Source organism: Mastacembelus armatus, chromosome 3, assembly GCF_900324485.2.
Source record: "Mastacembelus armatus chromosome 3, fMasArm1.2, whole genome shotgun sequence".
Lineage (NCBI taxonomy): Eukaryota > Metazoa > Chordata > Actinopteri > Synbranchiformes > Mastacembelidae > Mastacembelus > Mastacembelus armatus.
The window spans coordinates 8889958-8912003 of NC_046635.1; the positions used below are offsets into that span (position 1 = coordinate 8889958).

At 39.9% G+C, this 22046-nt stretch overlaps 1 protein-coding gene across 1 annotated transcript in view; it reads left to right on the top strand.

Annotated features, from left to right (window-relative positions):
• Positions 1-22046, top strand: part of igdcc3 (immunoglobulin superfamily, DCC subclass, member 3) — a 48586-nt gene that overhangs the window by 12260 nt on the left and 14280 nt on the right. Inside the window, exons 3-6 of the mRNA XM_026320161.1 lie at positions 18547-18691; positions 18779-18909; positions 19271-19408; positions 21538-21696. Coding sequence (XP_026175946.1) covers positions 18547-18691; positions 18779-18909; positions 19271-19408; positions 21538-21696 — 573 coding nt within the window. The remainder of the gene's footprint in view (positions 1-18546; positions 18692-18778; positions 18910-19270; positions 19409-21537; positions 21697-22046) is intronic.

Below are 22046 nucleotides of genomic sequence, written 5' to 3' on the forward strand. Positions count from 1 at the left end.
AATGAGACTTTAATGAAAAAGAAGAACCCAGGGGGCTATAAAGGATGAAATAGGAGAAGACAGAGGATGCCTGTAAAAGTGTCTCATTTTATATCTATGCCTCTCATTTGTGTGAATTTAACTGCTCTCAGGGGTCTGAATGTAAATAAGTGTGATGTTGACCAGGCAGAATCAAATGTGTAGCGTGGCAGAAGATGAGAAGTTACAACATAAATTGCATGTTGCAACTTCTCATCTTAGTTTTAGCTTAAAAGGTCTGTGGATGGCTCACCGCTAGCAGCTACTCAGATGGACAGCAGTTAGTGAGAGTAGTTTATGGGGAGCTCACATGAGACTGTTTGAATATGTGCATGCACGTTTGCTTGGGTCAACAGTGACTCTCCTTCCTCTTCCCACCCCTTTAATGGCCTCCCGCTGGGGTGAATGCTGAAGCTCTATCCCTACACCTCCTTGTTGCTCCCTTTGTCTACAAGCCTAACCCCGCCCTCGATCTCTCCCCTCCTACCTCTGCTCCCCTATGCTTGCTTACCACGATGCAAGTTATCGCTCTGTTTTATAGATTAGCCAACTAAATGCTTATTTTGATATGTAAACATTAAGCTTCTTAGAGTTTTCTCATAATCCTTGCAAAATCACAAATAATTCATACAAAAAATCAACTATATGTTTAATAGCAGAGCATTATTTTTAACTATCATGATTTTTGAAGAAACAAATATACTGTTCCCATTCTATGCCACAAAGCAAAACTATCATTACCATATTCCTCATGTTGATATCATTTTTCTTGTTGATATTCCTGTTCTTGAAACACTGCATATTAGTTACAGTAAATACGGACATGGCTAGTGAATGCCTTGTTCTTTCTTTTGTGCAGGTATTTGGGCTGATGTTAAGCCAGAATGTTCCCCCCTTGTGTGATTAGTGCCTCTCCATCTGTCTGCAAGTGTGTCATCACAAGGGTTTTGGAAGAAAGGGCTTTTTTTTTCTGTAGCAATGAGAAAAGCTGAAGGAATGAGAGCTCTGACCTGTGCTTTGTAATTACAGTAGGAACCAGTTTTATATGGTACACCTGCAGGCTAAATGCTCTGATCTCATTACCTGATTATGCATACCCTGTTTGAGTTCATTTAGAACTGGCTCCAATGGCAATATTTAATTACTTGTTTTTGAATTGCACACTGAACCAGTTCAGGGTTGGTTCAGAACAGGATCTCAGGATCTGTTTTTTTTTTTTGTTTTGTTTTTTTTTGTTTTTTTTGTTTTTTTTTTACTCTGTTGAGGAAAGGCAATGGCAAAAAACTACTGATCTGATTGTCTCTGTCTCTGTGTGTGTATGTTTCTCTCTCTCCCTCCCCCATGCCTATGATGATGCTATTTGTCCTCTATGGGTTGTTTTTCTGAAGCTGAATATATGGAAGTACTTACTGTCCCTAATGAAAACTCTGCATCTTTGCATTGACAATGGCTTAGATTTGTTCAACTCTCCTGTGGGGAATGGGCAGAGAGAGTGTCTATTATTTCTGAAGATAACATGTCATTGACCTTGAAACAATGGAATATGAGGAATCCTGTGGTGACCATAGTATGACTTAGTGCATGTGTTTATATGGTGGTTTGTTACAGTGGGGTGTGAAATACAAAATTTGGCTGCAGTTACATTTCCAGACACTAGCTAATTAATAACTAATCAGCTGTTTAATAGATAACTATTGATAATGCTGCATGGTTGAAGGAAACAAAAGGGGCGTGAACCCTAATTTATAGAAATTGCATTTCTTCTGTGTACAAATGTAAAAAAAAAAACAAAACATGCAGCTAGTACAAAAAAATCATGAGCACAGTGTTTGCTGCAATCTCTACTAAAAGAACCTTAGCCATGCACAAAACGCAGAGATACATGTGACTCTATAACAACCATCAGTTTGAGGAAAGCGTCACCATAATATGGGGGATGAGCTACTGTGTGGAGTAGAAGTGGCGCCTTCATGCTCTAAAAATATCTACCTATGTAAACAAAATCATTTGGCAAGTCAAGCCAGTAAACAGGAAGAGTGAAACAAATGGGTGACAGAAAATTTAATCTGCTCAAACAAGCATTGCCCTTTTTCCTACATGCTTGACATAGTTTAAATTCTAAATATGTCTTTGAATAATATATCAAATAAAATTATATAGTTGTTTTATATAATGTTATGAAATACAAACTGAGCTGTGCCAGAGTGCTTTCACCATGAGAGAAAAATATATGAATTATGATCATGCATCATGAAACACGTGAACATTGCGCGCACACACACACACACGTGTACAGAGAACACAGATCAGAAACTACAAAGTTTGATATATTGTATGATAAATGAGAGAAAGAGATTAGAACATTAACCACTGAATGAGTTTTCTAAATGGGACAGAGATACAGAAGTTAACAGACTGATTGGAGGCTCAGTTCAGACGTTAGTGCCAATGCTTACATATCATTTTGTGCAGGAAAAACTAAACCTAACTGAACTTATCCATCAGAAGCTGTAGAAAGTTGTATGCCATCTAACATTTAATGCCCTGATCTATTCACATCTTGACAGCTGGATTTTGTTGGGGCCTGTATGTATTGTGTTATGTCCAGTGAGACATATATGAGTTGCTGTTATCCAAAACAACTTAAAATGCATGAGCAAACTTTGATCTTGACCTCATTGCAGGATGCATGCTCCTGTTACTGTGCCAGCATTTCTAGCAGCTGCTCTCATCAGCTGTGTACACTCTGCCTGATCATCCAGATAATGCCCATTCAGATGATGCCTTTACATTTCATTGTCATACAAATCAGTGTCAACTTTGGAAGAATTCTTCTTAGAAGGACTGGAATAATATATTTTCGAAAGTGCATGCCTTGCAGAAAAGTAGAAGTCATTCTATTGAAACTGATTGGCATTTTCTTTTTGACACTGTGTGTCTGTGAATTTTCAAGTTAAGTAAACACATTTACATCCTTTCACATCACCTGATTGAGAATGTGCCCTTGTTTGAAGTTAGTTTAGCATTTGTCTGTCTGTCACTGGGTATGCATGTGATTCTGCTTGTGTATTGGACAAAGTGGGATCCTGTTTATGAAGTCTGTGTTGGTCTCTGGATGTCTCTGGACCACCCTAGCTATTCTCAGACAAACAAATGAAAAAGGGGCCTGAAATTCCTTTTGCCTGCTTTTAAGGCTCACAAGACGAATTCCTCAGTAATAGAGGTGAAAGGCGAAAAGAAAGAGCAAAGGTCAGGCCAGAGGTTGAACAAGGTAGACGAGTCTACAAATGTTGGAGTCTGGCTTTGCAATCTATGCAAAGTTGCACTCCTTTGATTTGAATGAATTCAGTTTGAGCTCCTCTTCAAGGGGTTTCTCTCTACTAAGCATGTTTTAGTAATGAATCCTGTGTTTTCTTACAGTTTTCACGGTTTAAAGTGTGTGTTTGGATGGTCCTCCAGAGTGAAGAAAAAAGACAAAAACAATGTCACTCAAAACGAGGTTAACCAGGGATCATTTTGGTCAATGAAAGATCTTCCTAACCCAATATGTGGGTTTGAACTGAATGATTCCAGGCTTCACTATGGTTTTGGCTAGCTTTCTCTACTGCCCCATCACCATGCTTCGCTACACTTAAGAGAGTCTTTATGGCCAGATTCTGCAGCTAAAAGCATTTACAGGGTCTGCACCATCCACCAATAAAAACAGTACAAGTCCCTCTTCCTATGTTCTCCTTTGGCAGACATTTTGATTTGCATGTGCAAAAATGATAAAAGTGGAGCTAGTCGTGGATATTAGTTTTGATGTTAGCAGCAGAGATAGTTGTAAACATAATGTTATAACATTATTAGCCCTTACACACACACACACACGCATAGGGCCCCTCAGTCCGCTTTTGCATTTTATTTAGGCAATGATGAGGAAAAGTTTCTGTGGTGGCCAATATGCAGAAGAGTCAGAGACAAAGTCCTGTCAGTGATGGGCATGCAGCAGTTCTCCTTTGGGCCTCAGCCATGTCTGCCCTCTGTAGCTTGTGTGTGTTTGTGTGTGTGTTGAGGTACCTCTGACAGCAGAGCAGCACCTATTATAAGTTATGAACAGCAGAACAGTGGAGTGGCTGGGAACAGGCAGAGGCTGTGGAGATGTGTAGCCTCTGCTGGCTTTGCGTTGTGACCTGGGCGTTTGTTCTCCTGCCCAACTCAGCTAGCTGTAGCTGAGGCCCCCTTTTGTCACTGCTGACTCTGGGTGGGTGTGTTTCCCCTTGCACCTTCCATCCCCCTACTTCTCCCTCTGTTTCAGCATTGACTTAGAAATAGAGAGGTCAGAGGTCATGAGGGGATGGACGTTGGAGAGGGGGGTTTATCTGGGAAACGGTGACCTTTTTGTGTGCATGAGGGCAGAATACCCCTCCCCTTCTTTTTAATTCTCCCATTATGTTTCCCCTCCTACAATGCTCAGCCTCCTGCTCATTCCCTAGTGGAAACCCATCCCCCTGTCTGATGGCCCCAGTGCAGCGGCAATGACCTTGGTTTTGGCAGTGAAATAAGGTGGACCAAGCCTGCTACAGCATCGCATCTCTAACTCTGCCCTTTTCCAAACAGGCAACACAGCAGCCCAGAAAAACAAGAACACAATAAGCAAATGAACAATGAAATTATAAACAACCTTTATAACTTTTCTCTGTAGTTATTGAATAGGATGGGAGAGCTAAAACTGTCTGGGGTAAGAAGCTTGTCAGGCTCTGGTGTGCGTGCAGTCAGTCACCAATGTTAAAATGAGTTCCATGGGAACCAATTAGAAGAGGTTGCAGATGGAATAGGATGAAGGAATTACTGACATCGTTGTGATAGTCTGTTTGTTAAGCAATTAATAAACTATTCTGATCCAGGCAACATTAATAAACAGTCCCTAGCTTCTCAGTGATTAAAATTTAGACATTAGGAATTTGTGATTAGTATTTTTCACTATTTTCTGACTTTTTTCAGAGCAAACGGGCAATTGATCAAAAAAAATAATAGAGCTGAAATGATTAATTGATTTGATCTCAACGACTATTTTGCTAATCAATTGTTTTAGTCATTTTTGTTAAAGCTTGTCACATGGGAGTAAAATGACATATGGGCTGAAGATTCCAAATTGGTCTGTGGCAAATTATAAAAGATGTTTTTATGATTATTTGACAATCTTAACAAAATGTGATCAATAAAATAAGAAGGTCAGTGGATAATGAAAATAAATATTTGTGGTCCTATTCATTAATCGCTCTGCTCATATTAATTGCCAACATATTCAAAGAGTTTTCTTTGACAGGAGATGTAGGATTGCACAGGACTTAATTAATTTAACACTCAAATTAATAATTTTAATTTGAGTAATTAGAGTGGCAGAGCAAGTAGGCAAACACAGAATAAGCCATCAGTAAAACAGGCAGGAATAGATGAAAGCGGAGAGCACTGGGGAGTGAAATACATAGATGTAGCATGTGTCGGTGGTCTCAAATGATCCCTGGGCCTCTCTGGCTCTGGAGGCTGGACCTTGAGCCAGAAGGGAACATTCCATTCCGATGCTGTGCTGTGACTTCCTGACCCCGGCAGCTTTGTTTCAAGGGCAGCTTTCAACAAGCAGCAGGATGCAAAGCAACAGCGGTGGACTTGCTTGGTTTGAAGAAGCACGCCTCTGCTGTTAGAACATGCTGGAAAACTGCTCCCCTGACTCCACACTCGTAATTCATCACTGTAAGGTACATATTCCCTATGCTTAACATCAAATAAATGCACAGACATGGACAATTGCACGCTGTGGCAAAGTCTCATGGTCAGTGACTATACTTACACCTGGCTCTGCTGCTAGTACAACACAGCAACCAAAGCTTAGTGTATTTCCCACAGACCTGTTAGTGAGTCCTTTTTTACTCTTGACAGCATCATTTGGGCATTTAATTCCCATCTCAAGTGAGGTAGAAGTAATTTTAGGACCCATCATATGAGATGTTTAAATGGCACCTTGTACAGTAGCTGCTCTGTGAATGTCTTTATAATCCGCTAAAGAATTTGTATGATCAGTATAACTATAGCCTTTAATTATACGTATAAATGTAATGCACCTCTTTTTTTTATATAAGTGGTTTCATGTCTCATGTTAGTAAGTCATAAGGTGTACCATTTCATTGCCTTGGTGTAAAAGATGAAACATGATGCTAGTGGTGTAATAGCCCTCTCCAGTTGCCAGTATGGGCATTATTTGTGAGTTATTTTTAGAGGGTTAGCTGTCTGATGGCAGGTTGGAAGAGCCAGTGATATACGCTTATGTCTGACACCTTATGGAAGTGCTCCTCCCATCCATTGCAGGGAACAGACAAGATGAGAGCATGACAGCCAGAGCAGCATCAACACAGACTACTTGTCTGTTCTTATAATAGCAAAGTAAGACGCAGGGGAAAAAAAAAAACACTGATATGTGAGTCAGGAGCTGCTCAGAAACATCCCGTGTTGATTATCAGTTAGGGAAACATTTAACACAACCTTTTCCAATATTGCGAGGTAAAAAAAATATTTAGTGGAAAAAAAAATATGAACAGACATGTTATATCTTAGAAAGAAGAATGTGTGGTCTAGAGCCGCAAAGATTAGAGTAGAGTAGATTTTTATTAGTAATTTTTCAAGTAAAAATTACAATCATTTCTAGTTTTAAGTGTGAGGATTTATTGCTTCTGTGCTAATAATGATAGACAAGAGGGTTGAATAAATCCAGCAATTTGAATGTCACTTTCTCTCATTTACATAAACAAAAAGATTAATTCAGAAAATAATCAGTTACAGCCCTAAGGTAGTCAATGCAAAGTATCTCACCTACTAGAAAAGAGCTTCTTGAAACCACAAGTAGTCAGTTAATTAAAAGAAATTTCATTTATGAGAAGTGTTCACTATAAAGACAAAGCATGTATTTTATTCCATTATTCGCACACTGGTCTTTCCATCAGAAAAAAATCTTCACAATGGAGGAAAGTCCAGAGCTGCTCTTTGTTTACTGAAATCCTGGCATTTCATTATCTGATAGAAACAGACATGCCATCATAACAGATAAAGTACTGCAGACATAGCCTTTGTTGGCACACACACTATAGGTAGAGGCAGAGACAAAGGGCTTTCATTTCTTACCCGCTGTCCTATAACATTAAGTGGGTAAGAAGTGATTATGACAGGGCCTGCACTTGTCTACTCTTCCTCTGTGGTGATTTTTTTTTTTTTTTGCTTCAGAATGGGTGTGAGCTACACTCCATGCAGTGGGTGTGGCAGAGGAGTCACACATGTGCATACAAAAAGGGCTGGAGGTTATTGGCTGCACATTAGCATGAATTCATCAAGATTATCCTGTTTGGAGGCAAGAGGGTGTGGGCTGGGTTCCTCCAGTCATTAAGGGTCAGTAATATGCCTGGTGACTGCAGTCAGCTGGAACAAAGGGCAGACAGACAATGAAAAGAGGAGACAGATTTTGAATTTACAGCTGTCTCAACAAGAGGATGTGGTGACAATATGTTGACGTCATAAAATGGGCTGATGGCAGTTTTCCATATATAAGCCAGCCACTGTCATTATCTTAAATGCTCCATACTTTTGAAGGGCTGCTGTTGCTGTAGCTGCCCTGTATTTATTTTACTGCCTCTCTCTCTGCTCCATTATATGTATTACGTCTTCAGTACACACAACATATTATTCTCTGTTTACATGTACATGAATACGTGTGTGTGTTTCTGCAAAAGGCACACAGTGTTTGACAGAAGTATCTTGTTGATCATGATTGATGTTGCAGCTTTTCTCCTCCCAGTAACTGAGGTCCTATTTACAGAATAGAGTATCTGAGATTTTACTACTCCCTGTCTTAGTTCTACATTTGGCTCAGTATTAATCAAGGCCTCATTTTGCACAGATTAAAGAGATGATTTACCAAGCCAAACATTTTCTTTATGAAACATGGTTATATTTTTATTGTCTTTCTCATTTCTTTCTTATCAGCGCACTCCCTGTCATTTTGGACAATCAGCAGCTCCTGTTTAGCTATGAATGCATTTGTACGTGCTGCACACATGATGGCACTGTGTTGCTCAGGACTGTGATTAATGGCTGCAATTCAGCCTGAAAAATTCCCTTGAGTGGGTGCTAGTTGCCTTATGCAGAGAAGAAACTCATTACTGCTGTCAGTTGAGCTGACGGAAAAGGGAGGGGTATGAGTGATTGTATATGCGTCTGTGTATGTGCACGCGTGCACACGTGAGAAACTCCTTTTTGTGCACGTCAGTAAGTGCGTGCATGTCTGTCCACCTTTGCCATATATAAGCCATCATGCGTGAATAAGTGTGTCCAAGTGTTCTAAGCTGAGCATAAAAGTGACAGTTTGTCCCACGGCTCATATCCAAGTAACATGGATAATTTCTCAGAAATGAATGAGTCTGGTTCCGTCAGCATGGGGCACACACAAACACTGCAACTTATGCTTTTTAATGGTTAACCAGTGTGCACCATATTGCTTTATGACCGCATTCAGCCACCTTTACAGTATGATGTATATGTTTGGAACATGAATTCTTGATTTCCTTACTGCACAGCCTAAATTGGTAAAGGTAGATCTGCATAATGAGGATAAGCAGTGAAGTGTGCTATCTACATTCACCAATGACACAAGCAACACTGACAGAATGAAGATTTAACAACATGCACATACACATATGGAAATTAGCTTTATATGTGGCTCAGACTTTTGCTTTGCTGTTTAGTTTAGAACAGGGCTGTGAAATACATCTAACTAAAAATTGCAGTTTCTGAAGAAACTGTGTTGGGATTGCTGGCTGCAGAAACAGCTTGAGCTAAACTGTGTTGCTGTTTGGCTGTTAAACAGCAATGGAATGAGATCAATGGGAGTTGCAGTGTGTGAAAAATCAAAATTGATGTGTGAAAAGCCTAATGCATGTGAACTGTTTAAAGTTAGAATGAAGTTCCTACATAAAAGGATGACTGGGTAAGATTAGGCTGAAGGAGAGTGGGTTTCTCACATTCAAATCCATGGTAGCAAAACTGCAGTGCTTAATAATGTAAAGAGCGAAACTTCATTTAAAGCTGCAGCTAAAATGGCTGACTGAAAAAGCTTCGAATGTATGTAGAAAGGATGACAAAGTTGTGTGTGTGTGTGTGTATTTGTCTTTGCACCTGGTATTGCTCACACTGTGGGAACTGAATCCTGCTAATACACCCACTCCGTAGGGACTCAGCCTTCCTTGCAGGGACCATGTACGGTACTGAATTTTATGGTGATGACTTGGTTTAATGGTTAGTGAAAGGTGATGGTTAGGGTAAGGGCTAGGCACATCATATCACTGTGAGGCATCGAGAAATTGGACAGCCTATCACACACCACCACAAAGATGAAAGTTTGCCAATAATGTTGGCAGCTCTTGAAAGGGTGCTAGCCAATAGTTGTTGTTGATACAACAGCAAATATCTTCATCATTTTCTAGCATTGTGTCTTTTATTGATGTCAGTTGATACAGGATTTTAATATAAATAGATAAAACACGGAATGTGCTAATTTTACCCTCTTCTTCTTGCTTGAGACCTGCTAATCCATTTTGTCCTCAGTGGACATATGCATGCTTGTCATTGCAAAATGATACATTGTTGGGTAGCTATAATAAACATAGTTATTCCTCAGTTTTTATCATATCCAGTATCAGTTACTACATGGGCAGAGAGAACTTTATAGGCCAAATCTCCTGAAGGAAGAACAGAACAATACAGTACAGTCTTTGATTTTGGAAAGAACAGGGACCTACTGATCAAGTCTGCGAAATGAACTGCTTTAAATTTCAGACCTTCATCTGTCACTCTGCTGAGAAATTTCTTTGTGTATATTTTTTGACTGGATTGACTTTCTGGGCACTATAATGTAAGGATGTGGAAATCAGTAGGAACACCAAGACACAGATAAATGCCCAATGGGAACCACACAGCTGATGCACAGTGGACTTCCCTCTACCGGGTTCTTGTCTTGTGTGTGTGTGTGTGTGTGTGTGTGTGTGTGTGTGTGAGTGATGGAGTGGTGAAGGCGTGAGATTTACACAGCCGTTTCAGCCATTTGGGGAGCCCTGTTTTCAGGATGCTGTGAGATGCAGTGGAGCGCATGGAGCTGTCCCGCCCTGCGTCTTTCAGATGTCCCGTGGGAGTGCCAGATGTGGGGTCATCCATCTACTCCTGGTTCAGACCAGCCCCCCTCAAAGTCACTGTCGGATGCGTAGTTAACACTGCATGCTACATTCTGAGAAAGGAACACACATACACACATTGAGGTAAATTAAGAAATTTCTCTAGATTTATGTTCTGTCCAACAGCGATGTATGATCAAGAAACAGCAGCACAAAGACATTTCAGGAGAGATTCATTGTGGCCTCCTCAAAGTGGCCTCTCAACCCAACAGTTGTTCTCTAATGAGGGGGAAGTAATGAGTGTTTGACTGAGGAGAATTGTGATGCCAAATGTCTGTCCAGGTTGTTATTCAGAGCCACTGCTGTCTGCAAGCTTCACTTATTTCTGGTCTCACAAAACAAGAGGCGGAGACAAACCAAAGAAGAATTTAATGGCATTTCCATTTGAATATAAATGTTATTTTATCCCAGATGTCTCTAAATGTTTTAACATATTTCAAGTCCTATAGCACCAAGAAGCAAGACAAGACAGGACACTGACAAAGCAGTTGTAAGGTTTCAATTTGGTTCAGAGAGTACAGTGAATGAGATGAATAAGAGACAGCACATAATTCACGTGGATTTGAGCTCATATATACTGGTAGGATGATGAGAAAGGCTTCTCATTTGAATTCTAAAGAAGGCTGTTACATGCTGAGGTATTGGTGATATTAATTAGATACGTGGCCTCTGGGCAAATACTGAATGGCATTGTGAAGGCATAGCCTATTCCCAGCAACAATCAGATGGGGGGGGAGTGGCAACACATTTTTGAAGGTGCACTACTCTTGGTAATAAACGCTTGGAGATTGATGGCTTTGATAAAACCTGGTTTTGGAATTGACAAAAAAAAAGGAGATCACAAAGAGAAGATGTAAATTACTTCTCTTGTCCTTTCTTGTCTAGGTGACGGCATTGTCATAAGCATTGTGCAGTATGCTTACTGCATGTGTGTGTAAAAATTGTATGTGAAAGAAAAATAGGTACATTTTTTATGTCTACAACTACTTGAGTTTCAGCCCTTCAGGAAAGCTTAGTGCTCCCTGAAATGCTCAAGGGAAAAGAATTTCATGGACTTAAAAGATTTGCTGTCAGCTACCTGGCACGCTAAAGAGAAAAGATAGGAAAGAGAGGCTGAATTCTAACCCAAGTACGGTTACCTCTTGTTTTACTAGCTTTCAGTTCTCACTTTAACCTAAGATTAAAAAAGTTATTTTTTTAATTTGACTACAGATTACATAAGTCCTGAACAAGGACAAGATACTCCAATTTTGTCCAATACAGAGGGTCAGAATATCAACACAATTCCAGTGTCATTATTCATCTTTTTTTTAAACAAAGCTCTCTGGAAGAACAGCACTGGCTGGCTGTGGAAGGTGCCCGGCCTATCAGGGGGACTGATAGTCCTCCATTTCTTTGGGGATATCCCACATGCCGTGTCCATAATAAGGTGGTAATTTGGCAGTGGGACAAACTAAGGAGGGGGGGACAAGTTAAGAGGAGATCAAGTCTTTTTGCCAGGATCCAGTAATGGGAGTATCTGTCTGTCTTCAGATCCTCTTTTCTGTCTTTCTTTCTTTCTTTCTAACTCAAGAGTAAAAACAGTATTGCATCAGCAATGTTCAACCAGAAAACAGAAATAGAAAATAGCAGAAACAGCAGCAATTTAGGTTAGCCCCAGATTCTGTGCATTTGTCAGTGTAGAGGTGCCTGTGGTTGTGTCTTCACTAAACTATATTATGTGATGGGCAGCAAAGAAAACACTACCAGAATAATGTAAGTCTAAAAGGGTTTTTTACACCCAGTTAGTCCTTAAAAGTTACAAAAGGCCAACACTTTTTGTTTTTATGCATCCAATCCCTTCTTTTGCTTATCAGTCTCTGCATGTACATAGACTTATTTTAACATTTTGAAATTAAAAAAGCAAATATCAACAAGTTTGATGGCAACAAGGATAAACACTGGCAGCTAAATGCAAATCAAATACTATTTTTATGGCACTGGTTTGTCTGTTATTTTAACCCTCCTTTCTCTGTTGTCACTCTTTTCTCTCTCTTGTCTCTAATCTTACCCAAGCCGTGACTGAGAATCATTTAAATAATCCCTTAATGTTCAGCATCTGTTGTGCTTTAATCGCTCTCTCTTTAATTAGGGTCTGCATGCTGAAGTGAGTAGGCTTAATGCAGAGATTTGGGGCTACTGGAGCAGGGCAGGAGTGCAAGAGAGTGAGGGGGTGCTGAAGTGGGAGGAGTGGAGACTGGAGGGATGACGGGGTGCGGTGTATGGTGGAAAGGGCTTGTGGTGGTGCAGGCACAGACCAGGGTACCAGCAGAGGCTCAGGTTTTGTCCCTGGAGGTTATAATGGGTAGGGGGGCAACAACAAGACAGTGAACAATGTGGCATTCCCTTCAGACTATCTGTGGGCAACAAAGGAGTATTTGTCTTTTGCATTAATAATATTCCTACCAATAGTTAATGCAGAGTAAGTTATAGCTGACCTGTATTTGGACTCATATAATATAGTGTATATTTGTTTAATATTTTAAAAACCCTTAACATTGCACATCTAGTATAGGGTTTTCTTGAATAATCAGTTGTTTGGTTCATTAAATGTTAGACGGTGGTTAACAGCCTTCACTTTCCTAAAGACCAAGTTGACATTATGAGTTTACCTGTATTATCTGACCAAGAGTTCAAAACTCAAAGAGAATTCGTTTAATATACAAGACTAAGAAAACCATAAAGCTGGAAGTGATCTTTTGGCACTTCTGTCCTTTTAAACCTTATTGCTTTACTTATCCAAATGCGTTGTTGACTAGTTTCATGTCAATCAGTATAATCAATCTAATCCACTATAATACAGTGGCAAACTAGAGCCCTTTAAAACTGCTCTAGTTTCAATCAGCACATCTGACACTGTGCCAACATTTTACATATTTTGTAATGTTAGCTCTAACAGTGTTGACTAATGCTCCACTTATGTACTTGTCCAGAGCTTATGCATAAGTGTCATCATTAAATGATGACATTGTCATTGTCATGAGGACATCTTTACAAAGGTAGTGCTAGATAAAGAACTGTTTTATTGGACTGCATTACAACATTCAGGGGTTTTCAGTTTCTCTGGTCACCTAGTGTATCTTTCATTAACTTCCCTGTTAGACATAAAATTAATGTAAAGCATTTTTGTAAGTGACAACTATTGTTGGATTTCTGCTCTCACCACGGTCTAGATGGAGACTTAATAGCAGATATCAGTCCTACTATTTTTCTTAGTGCACATATACGCTCCACAGTATTGATCAACACAGTGGGCTAAGGACACCAGAGGAAAAGCCAAATGCAAACATGTTTACAGCACAGGCAAAAACGCAGTTAAATTCCAGTTAAGTGGGTTTGTGAGTAGAAGTACATGCAAATTTAAAAAAAAAAAAAAAAAAGTTATAGGTATAAGAAATCAAAAGTAGGGGAGCATTGCTACAGGCATGTATGGGAAAGGCTGTAAAAGCATAAACTGAAAATCTAGGCTGGTAATTGAAGTGGACAGAATATGTGTGCTCTTTAGTTGACATTTAGCTCATCCATGTGCTCTGATATTCCAGCTATTTGCAAAAACTAAAGGCTAAAGGATAATTCCATGGTTAGTTTCATACAAATAAGCTATGCCTACACATCTAAAGGCAAGGTTTACCCAGGATCACTACACCTGCAATACTGATTATATGCCAGTCACAGTAAATGATAGGTCATGTATTGTATGTACATTCTTAAGTATAACAAAGGTGAAATGGAGAGTTAAACTGCTACAAAAGAACATTGTTGTAAGGTGCTGCTGTGTAAATCATATTACAGCTAATTTGGCAATAGAGATTTTGTTTTTTAAATAAATGATCAATAAGCCTGATTCCTGAGCTCTGGTGTCTGGATATACATCTGTCCCTCTGCCACCTGAGCCTCAGTGGCAGATGTGCTGTTTAACTGATGCTTTTGCTCACGCAGTTACTGGCACATAAAGGTGCTTATGTGCTAAAGCATTATAGAAGGAGAATGAGCATCTGTATAGCCCACACGTTGCTTTCATAGATGATAAGCATCATGCACCAAGAACTGGCAGATTGAACACAGGTGTGCCCAGGCCTCGGAGGGGCGGGGAGGGAGGGGAAAGGTGCGTTAGATAGCTGATTTAAAAAAAAAAAAGAAAAGAAAAAATCAGATCTGCATTAAAATGCCATCTCGAGGGTCCGTAGCATCTACTATTTCAAGGATGCCTATTTAAAGGCTGTTGAAGTGTGTGTGCTCTTCACACTGGAATGGCACTGTACACCATCTCTATTATTTATGGGCCTCTTCTTGTTTTCACCGGTTTACCAATATGGGGGTGGGGTGGGTATGGCAAGGCATCTCTGCTGCTTGAACAACATGTGCTTAATGATGTCACAGGCTTGAGAGGGCTCATGGGGATGGATGCGAGGGCGCTGACATTATAACATGGACATTCACTGGAGCTTTATGCTTTAGCTACAGGTTTAAATGGTGCTGGAGGCTGTCTGTTCCTCTATTGGCATTATTACCTCTGTCATATTAGTGAATCACCCCATCACAGAAACACATGTGAACACAGGTCAGTTAAAAAAAAAAAAACGTGATAATGTCAAATCTCATTTGATTTGGTCATTGCAGTACAAAAAACATCCCGCTTTGGTCGTTTAATCACATTGATATTTATTCTCGTGTGTTGTGTGTGTGTGTGTGTGTGTGCGCGTGTGTGTGTGTGTTTAACTGAGCAATAAAGAATTGGATCATTACTTTGGAGCCATTAGACAAAGAAAAATTCATTGAGGGGCCATTCAAATAATCAACATTTAATCTACATTTCTTCACTAGATCATTAGATAGATCTGAGTTGCTCACATGAAACACAGAAAATTCACTGGCTTAGATTCCTGTTGTACATTACTAGCAGTGTGGAATAGAAGGATGTGGGAAATTAATCAATATCAACTGCCCTTTTTAGCTTGTCAGTGGTCCTCAAATCTAATAATCAGTAATAGTACATCAGCACTTGCATTCATATTTCATCCTTTGTGTGCCTTTCTAAGATTTGAGGATAGGTATGTAAAAAAGATTTGCATGTTAATTTCTGCCTGTTTCTGACACCATTACAATTTATATGGTTATAAATTGTGAAACATGGAACAAGGCGGTGCCACTCACTTGTTGGCTATGATTAGAAGACCTGAGTTTTGACGAGACCTGATTTACAGCTTAGCTAGGCATCTAAATCACCACGCTTCACATTTCCTGTCTGTGACCTTCCCTTATATTACTCCCTCACTCATTTTTCTTTTGTGGTTGTCACCAAGGAACCGTCAAACATATGTTCAAGGCGCAATCTCCTCCCTGTGCACATGTGTATAGATTTCTTTTTAGTATTCACCCCAACCATTCTCTCTTGTTGCAGTAATTAGACCTGCTCCATTTAAGCCAGCAGCGTCATGCTGGTATTGGACAGTGTTTAATAATGTGTGAGTGTCTGTCAACATGCAGCAAAGGAAGAGTGAAAAACAAAAGACGAACAGGTCTGTTAGGGCTTGGTGTTGGAATGAGTGAGAGCACCTTATTGCTTCGCGGGTGGCTGTCTTTTCCCGCAGCCTCGAGAGGGATCGATATTGTTGTGTGTTTCTGTTAAAGAACCTTTTTGCATTTGTTTATGTGCTGTAGCTGAGCTATATCACTTTAGATTCTTTGCGACCTCTTTAACATTAAAATGCAGATCCAAATAGCCGATTTCGAATGGCAAATGGTTTTTCCATTACATCCAGCACGGATCCTTAACTAGTTTGTCTGCTTCTGTATGTGTTGTGTACCTGCATATGTAACCTTTTTTTTTTTTCCCACTTCTGTTTGGATGTATGAGTGTGTCGATAGTCACAGGGGTGTGGGCCTCTCACAGAACCCATGTTTTATGCATGAGGGCCAAGGGTGGGGCCCGTTAAGGGTGTTGTGTCGGAGGACACACACAGAAGCCGGAGCAGCGGACACAATGACTACTTGGCAGAGATGCACAAGAAAGCTCTTATAGCCACTGTTCCTCCTTTGTTCTTCAGCATTCAAGTGCAGTTTTGTTTCTGTTTCCAGGTCCCCAGTGTTGCCAGTAAACATGGACAGCACAAACATCAGTGTGCACACACGTGATAATTTGAGACTGTTTTCCAAGACAACAAGCTTCTTTGATTACATTAGTCAGTCATCAGCTCCCCGTTGCCAGTATTTTGTATTCTGTAAGATTCCTGGCTGTTCACTGCACCTACCCTTTCTGCATCAGTGGTGACAGCGGCTTCAAGATTTTAATTCAGTGTTTCACTGTCCCAGTTTTTCACCCTGGACTCTCTAGTACAGCAGGCCAAGATAGAAAGTATTGCTGATTGCTTTTGTCAACACTGTCTTGAAAAAAAATGATAGCCCATAAACGCGTTATTGGGCAGTATTCTCTCATTTGAAATATACAATAATATGCTATTCCTGACAACTTTGCAATCATTTTCAGTGTTTTACAAGTTTAGTAAATTAAAATGAAAGAGAGGAATGTTCCAGGGCTTGGAGGTTATTGTTGTAAAAGGCAGGAACGTAGAAGAGCTGTATATGTACTATCATAGTGCTTTGGTGATAAAATATTACTCATGTTCTCTGTAACATGTTAGGAACCTATATAGGCTTGTCAGTGAAGCTGGCCTAAAACATTTTATGGCTACAAGGTTGTGAATCTCAGATTGGGGGGGAACTGCACTGAGCCTTTTGAGATAGGCACTTAGGCTGCATTACCACAGCAAGATGTACAAAAAATTGAGCTGTCAGAAACATACTTAATGTTTTTAAAGCAAAAGTAATGGAAACCATAAACATACTATCTCTTCTCACAACTCGACGGTTAGTAAAAATGAACAGTCACTAGTGGACAAATACTAAATTAGCATGTTTAAATTTTCATCACAGCTCTATATATTCATTCAGAGATTTAAGGTCAAGTCGTGTTGAGAATGCCACACTTCTCATTAAACTCTGAAATGAAATCATCACTGTGTTGGACTACTGATGCAGCCTCTCTCTCTCTCTCTCTCTCTCTCTCTCTCTCTCGCTCTATCTCTCTCTTTTTGCCTCTGTCTCTGACTTATCCGTTAAAAAGACTGACTTAGTTTTATTTAAATACAGATATTTTGTAACCATATCACCCTTTTATAAGACTGTAATGAAAACATGAATGTCAGTATAGATGATACAAAGCCAGTAAGCAAATAAAACTCACTATCCACAGTGTGAAATAAAGACAAATGTGTGGTATGGGAGCAATAATATGCACACACTGAATACACACTGGACTTTCGAAGCAGGGGAACAAAAGACATTAGTGCAAGGACCAACAGACAACAGTTAGGCGTATTTTATGCCTAAATAAGCTTTCTGCTTAGCTGCTTAGTACATGCTTGTCTTGTAAGTAATGAATTAATGCAAGCTACAGGTTGGGGAGAGCAGGAGACTATGAAATAATAAGGGATTCGTCCCCCTTGTTATGCTAACAGTGTTCGGATAAGTCCTCCTTCGTCCAAGTTAATTATGGTTGACATTTAAATGAGTACACTTGTGTTGAAGAACTGTGGAAGAAGAGGGCCCCTCTCTAATTAAGTTTGTCACTGGCTCTACGTCTGACACCGCCTTTATTCTGCAGGGAGTAGATATGTGAAGTGCAGCTGAATGAGGCTTTCTGTGGGGATATTAATATGGGTTTTGTTATATGTGTGTCTGTGTTGTCTTTATCTGTGCAAATACAAATTTATATAAATCTGCATGGCCTACATACTAAATATTAACATATGGTAGGAAATCCATATGCCAGGCGCAGACTTATAGATATCACCTTCAGCAACCATTGGCTGTGGTTCAACTACTGTACATGTGTCTCCACTTGGGTAGCATGGCCCCTTTGAAACAGTTCTGTGGTACAACAGAATTGCACATATGCTCCTACAACTTAAATCTGTTTATTTGAAGTGAAAACCTGAAACAACCATGAACAATCTGATGCGGCAGTGGGAAATGCCAAAACAAAAACATAAAATTAACTGACACAAAATAAACTAAAATTCAATAGGCTCAATACTGTGTGGTTATTTGAAGTGGAATTCAATCCAAAAATGTGACAAACCAGTTGCATATCTGTAAATCTTGCGGAAACAGTTTAATAAGCAGGCAGGTGTGTTGCACTGGGTTGTGGTCTCCTAATATCCCCTTTCTCCCATTACAGCCATGGCAGACTTCCATGTCCAACCAGAGTCGGTGCATGCTGAGGAATCTGGTGTGGCTAGATTCCAGTGCCAGATCCATGGTCTGCCAGAGCCTGTCATCAGCTGGGAAAAGGATGGCCGTCCAGTGGATACCAAGGATGAGAGGTTGGATCAAACCACAGCATAGGCTATCATTTACCAAACCTGACTGTATTTGTTTCAGTCTTATATCTTTAGTTCTCTCTCTCGCAGGTACACTCTTCTGCCGACAGGTGTTCTGCAGATTACAGGAGTATGTGAGGAGGACAGTGGGAAATTCTGTTGCATGGCACATAATAGTGCAGGAGTGAAATACAGCGCAGAGGCACACCTCACTGTTTCAGGTTCATGCAGTTTTTCAAATATCACAACTGCATGCGCTGAGTAGACTTTGTGTTTTTATCACATGGAAGCAAGCATGCACTTCCTCACCATAGATTAACTTAGGCTTTAAACCTGTGGTGTGTACTAGTCCTTTGTTCCCTCCATCACTGCTTGAATATAATCACTGCATTCTCCTTTGGTTACCTCCCTAGCACATTTTCAGGATTTGGCAAACCTTATTGTTCCTCTGCCCAATCTAAGAGATACAGCATATTGAGCAAATGTTCTCCATAGAAATCCAATTAAAGGAGGCCGTCTATCATGCTCATTCCCATCATGCCCCCCCCCCCCCCCCCCCCCCCCCCTTCCTTTTTCTTCCAGGCTCCCAGTCATCTGTTTACAAAGAGCCTATGATTCTGGTTGGTCCAGAAAACCTCACCCTCACTGTTCACCAAACCGCTATCTTGGAGTGTGTTGCTACGGGATACCCTCGGCCCATCGTGTCTTGGAGCAGACTAGGTGAGTAAAAAATCAAACCAAAGAAAAGGCCTCAGAAGGTGCATATACAGTATTGTGCTTTTTTTTTCTTTTTTTTTTTTAATTTGTACATGTGTGTGCTAAACAATGTGGTGTTGGTAATGTTGGTAAATACATGCTTCATCTCGTCATGAACCTCCTTTGAAACACTGGAGAGCATCTGAGTAATTGCTACAGGGTGCTGAGACAGACACAATTAGTTTCCCCTCCTTCCATGCGCCTTCTTTCTTGACTATCACTCAAAGTCAGTTGTCTTGTATCTGTTTTTTTTTTTTTTTTTTTTACCTATTATCTAGTCTGATTTACTGTTCCAAATCTAAACTGCCGCTCCTCCCAAGCAATTGGACATAATCAGATTGAGGTATTGCCTTACACAATGTTGCTAGAATGGGATTTGTATGTATTAGATTATGGCTAGAAGGCTGGGCTAAACTGTGTAATGAATCTGATAGTTTCCCATCAGTCACTCCTTAATTCGAGAGTGTGTGCTGCTATTCATTGAACAGGACTGCAGCCTGCTAGCATGTACTCTTTCTTTTCTGACACTAAGTTAATTAGTGCTTGACCGAGAAAAACCAATGGGGCAAAATATGGTAGAAAACAAAATAAAATAACAGACAATAACAGTGAAAGAAAAAGTATAGCAATGAGACATCATAATGACACAGGAAAAAGCACTTTGTAAGCAAATTGGAGAGATTTATTTCATATCAGGTTATCATCGATTAACAATATTACCCTCTTCATAATTCATCACCAAAAGATTACACCTTTACATCTAAATGAAGCTATAAGTATTTACTTATAAGAACCATAGAGCTCATATTTGCTGTCACTTTTCACTGACTGAGATTCTTATTGAATGGCCGGTTTTTGAATTGCTGGCATTCCTCTAAAAGCTGGGAGAACCGATGTGATTAAATGGCATATAAAAACTTGCTACATAATTATATTCTTTTGTTTATTTTTTTGTTTCACTTTATTAATTGTTAGTAAGATTTTATGTTCTGGCTTATTGTTTGTTTATTTCTAGATTTTCTGTTTTGAATTGCTTTAGTATTTTAACACACAGTGCAACTTCTTATTGAACTTATCTTGACCTGACTTATTTGCATTACAAATATGAACATACATCTAAGATCAGACTACTAAATAGTTTATGTCTCTAACTCCTGCCTCTGCATGTGTCCAGCATGGTGCCTATCTCCCTGCCTCCCTGCCTGGCCCTTTAACGCATCAAATCTGGACCGAATAGGCTTATAAGGCTGAAGATTGAAGCTAAAGATGGAATTAAAGTACCCCCTTGGCCCCACAGCTAATATCATAGGCAGACTGAAGTCATTCTTTGGGTTGAGACTGCAGATAGGGAGCACAGGAAAGTGTGAGCTTATCATGTAATTACAGAAAGAACAGAAAGGATGCAGCTATGGGTTGTGTATTGAGATAGAAGATTGGAAGTTTCAGTTAGAGTTTTTGGTGCCCTGGAGGTTACTGTTACATCTTATGTGTAACTTTTAGAAGCTTTGGTACTGCAAGGCTTTATTAGACGTAGGCATGAAGAAAAAAGAACAAATGTGAAAGCTTTAATTAACCTAACATCCATTAGAGACACTACAATTAAAATATAAACATGAATTCCTTTTAAAACATTAGACAACTTGTTCATTCTTTCTGAATATAGAGCTCTTTTCAGGATGTCACTCTGAAAGCTATCAAGAACACCCAATGAAAACAGCTAATTACAGTGTATATGCCACTTACACAGCATACACAATCTTGGTGACCTTGCTCACTTTCTTAGCCTTGTTTTTGTTGCTCTGGTACCTACCTTCGTCACAAGACATTCAAATTCTGAGAATCACACACTTCACTGTTAAAGTTGCCTCCTTGACCTTTGAGAGGGCCAGAAATAGCACTACCTCTGTGAACATGTGGCTGTAAGGATTCAGTATGTTTAATCAGTTTGATTTGCTGGCAATTTAAGTCCAGTCTCACTTTTACTTTAGTGCACAATACTGCAGTATTGTTCACCACACCTAACGTGAATACAAACAGTACATGTGTCTTTCCCATCTTTCTTAACTGCTCCCTTTTGTCTTTATCCTGGTTAGATGGCCGCCCCATTGGTGTGGAGGGAATCCAGGTGCTAGGCACAGGGAACCTGATGATCTCTGATGTTGGTGTGCAGCACTCAGGGGTCTATGTGTGTGCTGCTAACAAACCAGGGACTCGAGTTCGTAGGACTGCTCAGGGACGTCTGGTGGTCCAAGGTGAGTTCTGGATAAAAGGAATGTGCCATTTTCAAAAGGTTAGGTAGCAATAATGGAGGGAAACTAAAAGCACATAAATACATTTGTGGTCAGGTGTTAAAGAAACCTCTGTGCAGCCTCCCTGACTATGATAACCTCCCACCAGCCAACACTTTGAAATGGGTTCACTGGAATGCACAACACCTCTGGAGACTACTCTGTGTATAGCTGAGCCAGTATCTTTTCCCCGATCACTAAATGTGTTGCCCTGTATTATCCGTGTGCTTTATGTTGGCCGACTTTAAATTCCATCCCTAAATTTGAGCCAGTGGGTGGTGTAAATCTGTCAGACTTCAAGGTTTTGCATAATT